At 39.0% G+C, this 12,401-nt stretch overlaps 1 protein-coding gene across 1 annotated transcript; it reads right to left on the reverse strand.

The window, feature by feature from the left end:
- Positions 1-5,454: 5,454 nt before the first annotated feature.
- LOC115779597 (uncharacterized) lies at positions 5,455-9,515 on the reverse strand. The gene is made up of 10 exons (XM_030728354.1): positions 9,473-9,515; positions 7,999-8,101; positions 7,748-7,888; positions 7,462-7,637; positions 7,190-7,326; positions 6,846-6,939; positions 6,418-6,753; positions 6,156-6,312; positions 5,946-6,073; positions 5,455-5,794 (listed from the first exon to the last, which is right to left on the reverse strand). The coding sequence occupies exons 2-10, from the start codon at positions 8,093-8,095 to the stop codon at positions 5,474-5,476; spliced, it is 1,587 nt and encodes a 528-aa protein (XP_030584214.1). The 5' UTR covers positions 8,096-8,101; positions 9,473-9,515; the 3' UTR covers positions 5,455-5,473.
- Positions 9,516-12,401: the final 2,886 nt, after the last annotated feature.

The following is a 12,401-nucleotide window of genomic DNA, read 5'->3' on the forward strand; positions in this document are numbered from 1 at the left end:
AAGCAGCTATCGGGGTGGAGAGGAATCTGCCAAAATCTGCTGGCAGCATCAAGGGAAGAGAACACCGTTGCACCACTTAATTTAGCAGTTATCTCATCAGAAGTAGGCAGGACATAGCACTCTCTCTTAACTGACTTGTTTAGCCTTGTGAGGTTGACACAAATTCTTGCTCGGCCTGTGTGTCTTTTTAGGATGGGAACCATAGGAGCGCACCATTCAGTAGGTTGTGTCGCTCTTTCAATTACACCATTTTTTTCCATTCTCAGCAGTTCATCTTTAACTTTTTGCAACATGAGAAAGGGCACACGGCGTGCAGTGTGTACAGCATAAGGCTCTGAATCTTCTCTTAGCTGTATTTTGACTGGTTCTGTTTTCAGTGTGCCATGTTCCCCATAAGGCTGCCGGCATCTGCTTGTGTTTGGTGTAACCTCATCTACTCGCCTCACGAGATTCATTTCTACTGACAAGGAGCAACTGAGTAGATTATTGACGCTGTGTCCATGGACTACATACATCTTGGATGGATAGTCTTTGCCTTTGTAGCTTACTGCCGCATTAAAATATCCTAGGCACAACAGCTGTCCACCTGGGCTGTTTAAAGGGAGGTCTGATGGTTGTAATTGTCTTTCAGGGGTGATTTTGTGGAACTTGTCTTCATTTATGACATTAACATCTGCTCCTGTGTCTATTTTAAATTCTACTGGTACACAATCAACTTTTAGTACCACAGTCCATGCCTCACTTTTATCTTTTGACTTGCACACTGAGCCCAGAAAATATGACGTCTGCTCACCTTTGTCAGGCTCTGTGACTTCATTCACAGACCTGCGGTTACAGCACACCCTGGCCCAATGACCCGTTTTGTGACAGACATGACATCCTGCTTTTGAAGCTGGGCACTTTTTGTCTCTCCTGTGTTGTGTTTTGCCACATTTACCGCATTTCTTTTCCTTCTCTCCCCATTTTCTGACTATTTGTGACTGGCCTTGTTGTTGTTGAGGTTTCCAGTTTGTGATTTTATGTTTGGTTCATACTTCTTGCACAGATGCCACCGGATCCCCTTGCAAACTCACTTGCGCCGCTACCTCCTCCGATTGCCTCACAGTCTGAATTGTGAGCGCCAGTGTGAGGTCCAAGATTAACTGCAGTTTGCGTGAGAGTTCTTTATCCAATATCCCGACCACGATCCGGTCGTGGATGTGTTCCTCTCTGGAAGCCCCAAAGTCGCAGTGTTCAGATAACTCATATAAAGCTCATATGAAGTTTTCTGCTTTCTCCCCCAGCCGTTGGAGTCGCCGGTGAAAACAGGCTCTTTCATGTATAACGTTCCTCCGCGGGAAAAAGTAGTCATCAAACTTCGCTATTACTACTGTAAAATCATTGCGGTTTTCTCCCTCCGCAAACGAGAATGATCTAAATATGTTTTCAGCTTCATTGCCCATGGCGTAAATGAGGCAGCTCACCTGCACCTCGCCTTCATCTTTGTTGAGCTTAGTAGCAATCTGGTACAGCTGGAAGCGCTGTTTCCAGTCCGGCCATTCCGTCGGCCTATCGAAAGTTCGTGGGAGGATTAAATTTTGCCATCTCTCCGAGTCCGCTTATTCTTTTACACCATGTAGAATGATCGAGTGGTAGTTTACTTGAATAATGTACCTTTTATTATGGCTTGGCAAAACTCACAACAACTCGCAACAACGTAGCTAGGCAACGGGTAAACAGTTACAGGGCACCAACATTTGTGCGCGTGCCGTAAAGCAATATGGTGTAGTACACAACAGCAGTTCACAGTACACTTTTCAAATCAATAATATGACACACTGTATAAAAAAAAAAATACAATATTAAATTTGTAAACCTTCTGAAAGAAAACTGGGCCCAAAAAAATGTATAATAATCAAATAAAAAAAATAGTCAAAAGTCAGGTCAATGTCAAATGTCTCTCTAAGTAAAGTGTTTAGAGGTCTCTCTACCCGGGTAGTTTGATTTCCTTTTGATTTCCTTAGGTTTTGTCTTATCTGGAATATTGCGTCCCTTTTCCTCGGACGAACAGCACAACAGGCCGCCGGCGTCACAACCTCCATGCGTGCAACCCCGCGTCCCGCCTCTCCACTCGCCGATTCTTCCTCTGGCTCTCCATCTTCAGAATCCACCTAAAACTGGGGTGGGAAAAAAAACAACCGGAGCTTTTCCACTCGACAATATATCAATCTGACGAGGCGATGTCCGTCAAAGCGGCTCACTCCCAGAATGAAAATTTCCAAACACTCAAAACAACATTCAAAAAGTACTGTACCACTGTTTATCCTGAAACTTAACTGGCAGTAGAGCAAACGACTCCCTTCCTCTCTGCAGTGTGAAGTAAAAACGGAAAAGAAAAAGAAACGGAAGAACACAACGTCGCTGTCAGCATAGGTGTGGGGTACATGTGCACCCTGCTGGCAGAAATAAGAATTGCATGGGGTTTTCACTAAACGCTTCGGAACAGGAAAAATCTGGAGGTTTCCTTATTAGTGCAACTAATGGGCGTTACATCACCTCTAATGAAGTGCAAAATTCAAATAGGTTATATCATACACAACTCATCAGCACACAGCAAATTTAGAAGTGTTAATTCAACTCCTAGGGAGTTGAATTCAACACTTTCAAAGTGTCTATATTGGTCCACTCTAGATTGAGTTAAAATAACACTTTTGAAAGTGTTAAACAGTTAACACCGTGATAGAGTTAAAACAACACTCTCAATAGTTGAAATCTAACACACATCAGTGTTGAATTTACCTAACACCAGTGTGTAGTGTCAAAAGTTAACACCATATATCTGTTAATTTAACACTGAATAAGGTTTAAAATATATCAACTCAATGGAAAGTGTTAAATCAAACCCAAATTCACTTCCAAAAACAAAAGATGCCACTTGAATTTACAAAGAAAACCACACAAGTTGCAGTTTGAATCCACCTGTATTTTAAACAAGCACACCACATAAAACACTGGCTTTGCAATAGCTACAACAGAACTCATAGAATATAGCAGTGTGGCACAGTGTATGTTTTTTCACACATTTCATTAGAAAACTGCTTGTCATAGGGTCTGTAATAAACCAAATCCTTAACTGGAAACACAGAAAATGAATCTGCTCTCTCACTGATACAGTATGCATTGAAATGATCATCAAAATAAAGAGTGTCCACTCTGCAAGACAAAATGAAAGCTTGCTCATCATGTACAATGATGTTGGTGACTTTTCTGAAAATAGGAATTTCTGTTTTTGTTCCAGTACAAACAAACATACCAATCTGATTTTCGGTTCCAAAGTTTTTCACCCAATTAGTGGTTGACACTTCACAGTATGTGCTTACATTAAAAGCAGAACTTAAAACCTCACCTCCGTCCAAGCTATTAATAATTTTTGTCTTCACTGGACCACACTCGAATCTCTGAAAATCAAAATTCTCCCAGTGGTAAGCTAGCTGTCTCTGGTGTTGCTTAACCAATGCTTTTGTGATATTTTTGAAATTTTTCACTGATCTTTTAAAAAAATTATGTTTGGCCTCAAATCTCATGCACCATACATGAAGGAGTGGACCTATTTTTCAACGTGGATAATGTAGCATAAAATGATGCTTTGGAAGCAATCTTTTCTGTGGAAACAAAGATCTAAATAGCTTGTGGTGGTCCTTAATTAAGTGCTTCAAATAGTAAGTCATACCATTAGTTACAATGGGTGAAAACACAATATTCACAATCTGTATCAAGCGGAGCAGCAGATTCCAGTAACAGTTATTTCTTTCCAATACATCACCAAAAATAAGAGGAGCATTTCTCACAAGACACCAAGACTGAATTGCATTTAGTCCAAGATCCTTGCTAACCTCATCCATTTTCAACCCACTTGGCCTATTTTTTCTCTCAATATAACCATAGTTGAAACTTTGAATCCTCTGTGACAACGATTCCAAAGAAAGATACTTCTGGTTGACAAGGTACTGAAAGACAAGTTTGAGTTCGTACTGTACTACACCTTCAAGTAAATTGTGCATTATGTCAACTGCATAGTTGTCAGAGGTGTGGAAAAAATGCAATGTATTGAGTAAGCATGTCTTTTTGACACCAAATGTTGAATCCAACATAGGATTTTCTTGTAGAGCTGCACAATGTTCTACATGGATTTGTTTTGTACGAAAAATCATACCAGGGTCATCTTCAGTAAAGACAGACTGTGACTCATCCTTACTTGTCAAACAAAATCTACAGAAATACGTAGCACTGAAGGACTCAACAAAACCAAACAGTCCGTGTAAACCAAGGTTGTCACCTGTTACTTGTATAACAGAACCAAGCAATGGTGAGTCTGAGAAAGGCACCTCAATTCCTTGAGTTTCAAGAATTTTAAGATCATCAACAAGAGGCTTTAGGATGTCATCAAAGCCATAAGTTTTCAGGTCTTGTGAGTGAAAAAGAGTCACAACATGTATATTCATCAACACAGAATTATATTTTGGGGGAAGGTTTCTCAAAATAAAGTAAATACAACCAAGTTTGTGAATTCCTTTCTTTGAACCTAAAGGGTTTGCTGTCTCAAACTCATCAAAATAGAGTTGAATCTGTAGAACATGTTTTTTCTGGGAAAACAAAATGTTACTTTTGAAGTATGAACCATCACATATGTCTTTATAAATGCCTTCTTCGTGAAGATTAGCTTTCAAAAAACTTTCACATAATTCAGCATTCCTGAACATAAACTTAAGAGTTCCTAGAATGGGCGTATACACAAATTTATCTGTTACAGGGACCTGACTGTAAAGTCCTGTTGTTTGATCTCTGCGAACATCAAACCGCACCCCAAGAACATACTCAACAGGTTCAACAATTTCCCACTTTTCCTCAAAGAACTTCTGTCTTTTGACTCGAGTATTTAAGGTTGAAAAGGGATTTTTTAGTCGATCAAAACATTTTTCAATTTTCTTTTCCAAATCTGTGCCTTGAATTTCTGAAGTGCAGCCAAGAACTGCCTCTCTTACATCCCTATGAATGTCATTAACAAGTTCCTCCATAGAACCCACCATTGCTTGGACTGTGCTCTCAGCAACACCACATGCTTGCAACTGTGCAACAACAGAGGAACACATATTTAACATATGATTGTTGTCAGTAGAGGGCTGAGTAGTTACAGGAGAGTTTGTACTGACTGCCTGTGAAGTTGAGGGCTCACCAACTTCATTCAGAGTGTCCACACTGTCAGCAGTATAAGTCAAAGCAGCATCTCTATGGAAATGAACAAGATGCTTTTTAAAACCTGAATATGTGCAAAACGATAAACAACATCCCAACTGTCCACATTTTAAACGTAACGTCTTTCCAGGATATAGACCATGGTGGAGTCTTAAATGCTGACAAAGCAATGCAGAACTTTTGTGGTGTGCTTTACAGACATAACAAAGAAACATATTTGCATCCAAGGATATTTATCACCTCAAGTGTCGTGCAAAAATCTTGCTCTTAGTTCCCTGACTCTGGGACTTTCCTTGGCATGTCCCACATCAATGTTAAAAACTGTGGTTTGGATGAACGTATAGAAGTTATAGAGGGATTCATGGTAGTTGACGCTGAAGATGAAGTGTGCCTTGAAGAGCTCATCGAAAGCTGCCAAGGAGGTCTGTGCCTTGCAAGGGACGGCCTTGTGATCAATGATGATGTAGTATCTTTGGATGCTGCTCTTGTTTTCACCAACACACAGGAGGAAGGGCTGTCCCGGTTCCACACCAGCAAGGAAGGTTTCGACACTGGCTCCCATCTTTGACAAAATGTATAGAAGAGGAATGATAGAAATCCATGAAATATAGCACAGCTACATTCAAATAGCTAAAAAAGCCAATAAGAAAGTGCTTCAACACAAGAAGTAGGATCATCAGAATAACCACATAAATACAGTATGATTTGCATACCTGCAGATATCTCACAACATGGTCCACAGCTTGACATGAGCTGATTTTGGCACTCTTCTTGTGGCCTTTGGAGGTAGGTGGAAGCAAGTGAAGCAACAGTAGAATGCTTGACAGCTCACTGTCCCAGCCTAGGGGAAACACAGGTAAAAGACACATTCAAATGAAACATAACTGATATTTTAAAGAGTGAGCCAAACTAACCAGACCCACCTGTGTCGTGCTGCAAATACAAGAGCTCTTCAATGTGCTCATTAGAAGTCAGTTTTCTGCACTCTGTCAGGATCCTAGGTTTTAAAAAAGTAGGCCATTTTGCCAAAAATCTGCCCGACACCTCCTCTCCAAACATCATGGTGAAGTCCTGGTCAATCTACAGAAGAATGTGCATCTTTATACTATTTCATGTTGAAAGTGTATACTTTGAGTGATGATTCACTTAATAATAATAATATTAATAATAAGTTGTTTGTCTTACCAAGCCAGTGATGTTAAGGAATCGTGGGAAGACATCCAAGACTGTTGAAGAGCACTGTTGATCTTGAACCAGTGTTTGACGATACTGAAATGTGGCCCTCATCTTCTCTTTGACTGCCGATTCATCAGTTGAATGTTTCAAAAAGGATATCGTTTCACGACACTCCTCACCAAGCAGCTGCTTATCGGTGCAGGAAACCTCTCTCTTTCTCTTTGGACTATCTTGATAGGCTGTGCTGGTGGAGGATCTCCGGGACTGAGCTGCCGAGTTGCGCTGAACAGTTTTTATTCTCCAAGCCAAGTAGCCAGATCCACTCTGTTGGTCATAGAAGTGTTCCTGTGATAGTAAAAATACAAAATTGTAGAGCAAATTCAGAATATATTACTACTGCATAAACTGACATAAAAGACTTTCATTTAAAAACTTACATATCCATTGTCTGAATATGGATCTTTGAGGCTGGGAAATAGAGAGATGATGCCCAAAGCATATTTAGTTCTCACAGAGACTGGTGGGATCATCCTGAAAGATAAACATGACATAACTACAACAATTCTATCAGGTTTTAAAGGGGACAAATTCTACTGTTATTTGCTTCAATGAGTTTTAGTCTCTCTCAAATTGTCAGTTTTTATGTCATGCTTTAGCCATTTGATGTTTATTTCCATTATAGGATATATTAAAGAAATTGCTTTACTGATATGCAATGTCCTAAACTGAATGTGCTCTTTTAAACATTTTTAAAGTATAAATATGAATATTGATGTCTTACCCATGAATTTCAACCATGTTGGCCACAAGGAGGTTTACCAAACGTCTTCTTGTGCCATCCGTCAGTGATCGCAGTTTATCGTATTCATCCAAAATAACCTGTCCACCTGGTTTAACCTGGAGAGCATTTCTCACCATCTACAAGATTAAGCATCACATAGTCAGAAATTTCATCAATCTTTATCAACATCAAATTCAACAAACAACCCACAGTTTAACAGCAAAATTCTTTGTGCCTGATGTTTTGCATCATTTGTTACAAAAGCTGCACACCTCTTTTGCTGCTTCCCGTTCAGCATGTGTTCTCGTCCCTCCGTTTGTGTGAACAATCACTGTGGCATCAGATGAGTCAGAAGATGCTAGCAAGGAGTCTCCAGAAACTGACACAGATGAATTGTCTGACATGGTTGACTCCAGCGAAGTAGATGATAAATCATGTTGAAGCACAACTGGAAACAGTGGAAAAAAAATGTATACAGCAAATGGATAAAATTTGTTCTAAATACTTTATTTTTCTAAATTCATGATCTACTCCTTCCTCAACAAGGCTGAGCCTCACCTGTTGACTTCTCAGTTGTCACCCTAACAGTAAGGTTCCCTGCTTGCAAAAGATCCTCAAACACATCTGCATCAACTTCTGTCCCTGATTCATCTGTCAAGTGTAGCTCAGTCTCAAGAGGAAGACCTAGCTTCACAATGACTGATAAAAATATTATATTTAGAGCAATGGAAAAACTTTTTATAGCACGGTTTTATAGCAAATAGTCCATTTACACAAACATTCTGTACTACATGAAAACTGATGCCAACCTTTCTGAAGAAATGTGCTGAAGTCATCATAACCATCTTCAGTCTCAGCTACTTTGACATACTTCTGCGTTTCTCCAAATCTCACCTTCACCAACATGATGTACTAATGAAGAAAAAAAGAAAAGGCAACCAAATGTGCCATTATTTACAGTATATTCACCGTGAATGTGTAGAGACAGAAACATTTTTGCTTTGCTTTACTCGCATGAAATCGACTGCGGAAATGCTTCTTTGATTCTCATACCTGTATGCACAAGTCATGCCAACCAGTCCCCACCTAAATAATGGGAGCCAGCACCAAGGTTATAATAGTTTTGGATTTTACATTATAGTTAGGTTTTAGTTAGTTTTTACTTTTTGTTCTCCAATTCAGTTAGTTTTAATTAGTTTTCAGAGTGGTTTTGATCGTTTTTATTAGTTTTTATTTTTGGTTTAATGCTTAGTTTTAATTAGTTTTAGTATTTTCATACTTAAACAGGTGCAAGATTCAAGGCGTACAAGTGAGGCACTGTTACTGAATTGTCCTCGCTGCTTTTTAAAAACATCCTTGCAATGCCATTACGCCATGTAAAAGAAACTGCATTGTAAAAATGTTTAAATGAACAGCAAGTGTGTAACCCTGCAATGTAAACAACAGTGCAAGCGGAAGTAAACTACTGGATTCCGCTACGAATTATGGGTAATGGCGCGAGGTCAGGAATGCCGTCATGACGACTAACAGCACCAACACCCATAAATAAAGAGTTCGACAATATAACATCACTTGAAGGTATAAACATGACAGTGACGTTATTTTTTTATATGCATGGAGAGCTGCAGCATTGAGTAAAGTTATAAAAACTCACCAGCATTTCAGACCTTTATTACCCATGGCAGCAGGTGATGGTGGGAGGGTATGCGACCCTGTTGCCAGCTCCGCTAACAAGCTAAAGTTAAAACTTTTTTTTTAATTTAGCCCAAAACTTAGAAAATGATAAATAAATAAACTACTCCTGCCGATTAAAAGCTCCGGGTTTAGCGCAGGACTTGGTGTGGCGGCCCGGTGTGTTTTTTCTCTAGGAACCCTCCAGCTATTCTTCCAGCAGCAACATACCACCGGCCTCTTATAGCTTTTCTGATTTTAGCACCTGTCCATCGACAAGCAGGAGCTCAAGCCTCGGGTCCAGCACAGGCACTCTACCCCCTCGATACATTATGCCATATTAAAGCCAAGACCGTCAAGAAAACGACACCACAGCTAAATATGTTAACTCAGATGGCCTTCAGATTTTCTAAGTTTTAATGTTCAGCTAACCCGACACCTCATGCTACACCAGTTTGGCTAGCTTTAACCTCTCACAAAAAATTGCAGTTGTACATATATACCGTGATATCCAAACGCATATACTTACGTTAAGCAAACTATGTATTAATCAATAAACTTGCGCAAAGGGAAAATGAATGCAGCCATAAAAAATATCATGCAAAAACTTACCTTGTCACGATGTAAGCTCCAGACTGCATGAGACTGCTGCTGTCCCGCTCTTGAACAAACACGTCACAGATACGTTGAAATTCTGGGAGCAACTCTGTCAGGTGTTGATTTTAAACTTAACACCAGATAGAGTTACTTAAATTTAACTCCCTGGAATGACACCAACTCTTTTGGGAAACTAACACTTATATCGTTGACTAGACTAAACAAGTGTTGAATTAACACTGTATTTTTAACAGACAACAACAACACTTGAAATCTAACACTTCTGATTTTGCTGTGCAGTGTCAATGAAAACCTTTCCTATAGAACTTTTTACACATAGCTTTTCCCTCAGAAAAACTAACCTAAGAAAACATTTCCATTGTTTCATCAGGATTTAGGCCTGCCTAATGCAGCTTCTTACAGAAGGCTTAATCCAATTATGCGGCTGTTTCTCTCAACACTTACATATCTGTTGTATATGCTCTTTTCCTTCACTTATCACTTCTTTTATTCTCTGTAATCTCTCTCCTTGCCAGGCTATACATTTACACACTTCTGGATCCACTACTTAATCACGCTTTATTTTTCATGGTATAGCAAGAAAAAACACATGACTGAGACAATCAGAAATTGGGCCCACTAATTGTCAATCATAGTATTAATTAATGCTGTTGTACCATTACTGATAAGCTTTGCACTTCTCTTTTCACTATATTCATCTTTTCTCATAAAAATTTTGAACGAGGGATTGCCCCAAGAAACCTTAACACCATAAACCCCACACACAGGGTCTTTGCAGTGTGATACAGCTCAAACGGGAAACAGATGTGCTCAAATAAGGGAATTTACACTCACCCCCTCGCCGGCGTTTGGGTGCAGAGCTGGACCGCTGAGTCTTCTGGCACTGCTGCAGTATCACAAGTTGTCTCAGTTCATGAACGCCAGAATTTGCTGTGTCTTTGATGGGTGTGTTCTTGAAGAAAAAATCCTCGCTGACAAAGTCTTAATGCATATACAAAAATTTATTGCAAAAAAACAGACAATGTCAAAACAGGCGCTTTTCCTTAGCTGCCTGTCAAACCTTTACGTTCGTCCCAAATTGCCCTTTTTGAACAAAATCTATACAGGCCTTAAGGAAGAAACCATACATACATATATAGAGTTTAACATAGCAGTACAGCCACAGTACAAAGAAAGATTTTTTATTTTTTTAACTGATCTGACAACACTAAGGTTGAGTTTGGGTTTAACGACATTCTGCTTGTCGAAATGGGTGTACACTGAAATGCAGATATATCAAGAAAGGGTTTGTGAATCGTTACTTGTTGGTTGTTCACCACAGTCAGGGAATATTCCCTCAAGTGGGCCAGCAAATGTTTGTGTAACCTTCAACAAACATTTACAACATATTCCCTGAAAGTTCCGTTGTTGGTTAGGTGATCTGTTATTAATTATCTTAACATGAGAAAGTGGTTTGTGAAAGTTATATAGTTACATATTAGTAATTGTAACCAGTGAGGAGTTCAAGAGATCAAAACTAGTTGAATTTTTGTTATAGAAAGAATGTTTACACAGGGTCCTATCTCCACATGAGAGGCAGTTGGAATAAGATCGATTAGGACTGGCATGAGGACTAAAATGGCTTCAGTAGTAGCGGGACTGATCAGACTAAGTGGACTGTGATGAATTGATTTAACCAGCTGTGATAGGAGAACCTGAGTGGATAATACCATATGAAATATTTGTGGAAAGAAGTTTTGTTCCAAGTCCATTTGGATATATACCATCATATCTAATTAACTGACTGTGTTCCCAGAAAAGATTGAAATTGTCAATGAAGGAGATGTTGTGGGCAGTGCAGACTGATTACAGCTAGGTGTGCAGTGATAGTAACCTGCTAAATGATTTGAATGATTTCTTTAGTCAGGGTAAATTCATTCATTAGTTACCCAACACCAGCCTTTCCCCTGACTTTTCATCTTAGCTAGTTAGCTAAGGACATTAATTTACTAGTTAGCTTAGAACACAGACATTAACTTACCAAAAAAGTATCCCATTTGTCAGAACACCTCATTTTGTCAGTTTGAGACAGTCATGGTTATGGAAAGTAAATGCTGTAATTCTCTCAGAGCCCCTACCCCAGAGCTGTATTTATTTATGAGTCTCTATGAGGATAACATGAGCTATGCTTTCAATTATGCCATTTGGTATTATTTTTGATGCACCAGTAAAAACTATTGAAGATTCAAAGTGCCCTGAAAGTGTAATGTAAAACTCCATAAAAATCAGGTCCATACCATTTTCTATTTGAGCTACTGGCAGCTTCACTATGTAACTTGAATGCTTGTTCTTGTCGTGCAAGGTAGAAGACTGTGTCGGTGAGCCTCGTCAGAATAGGAAATACTTTATTTATTTCATATTTGGTAAATTCTTTAAATATTTAGATCCTTCCTCACCTGTGCATTGCACTTCTTTGTGCTTGAAAAGTTATAGTTTCAATAGAACAATCAATGTTCAGTCGATTGCCCATTACAAATTAGCAACAACAAATCCTATAATGGCCCATAGATCATTTAGTGAGCACAAATATTTGTCAAACATAAGGCATTGCCAGCAAAATAACTACCAACTATCCAATCTGTGCATACATTGAAAGTTTGAATTCTATTTTTCCTCTCCATACAGAGTTTAAATTTTGGTGTTTGACTGCCATCAAATTTAATTTGATGTTGCTAATTTGAGGTAGTGGTAGTTTGATTAAAAAAAATAATAATAATAAAAAAAAAACTCCTCCATCCATACTGCTTTTACTAATACTGCTACATGAAATAGATAATGTCATTCCAAACAGTGGCTGGCCTCTTTTGACACTTTCCTGCCAAATAACAGAATGGCAGTCATATGGTTATAGCCTCACCTGACTGGCCAGTCTTTTTTAGCTCAG

The sequence above is a fragment of the Archocentrus centrarchus genome, chromosome 4, assembly GCF_007364275.1.
Source record: "Archocentrus centrarchus isolate MPI-CPG fArcCen1 chromosome 4, fArcCen1, whole genome shotgun sequence".
Classification (NCBI taxonomy): Eukaryota; Metazoa; Chordata; class Actinopteri; order Cichliformes; family Cichlidae; genus Archocentrus; species Archocentrus centrarchus.

Coding starts and splice junctions, on each gene's coding strand:
- LOC115779597 (XM_030728354.1), bottom strand. CDS start 8,095: ATGTTGGTGAAGGTGAGATTTGGAGAAACGCAGAAGTATGTCAAAGTA. Junction 6,940..7,189: donor AACATGGTTGAAATTCATGG/GTAAGACATCAA, acceptor TTTATCTTTCAG/GATGATCCCACCAGTCTCTG. Junction 6,074..6,155: donor GTATTTGCAGCACGACACAG/GTGGGTCTGGTT, acceptor TGTTTCCCCTAG/GCTGGGACAGTGAGCTGTCA.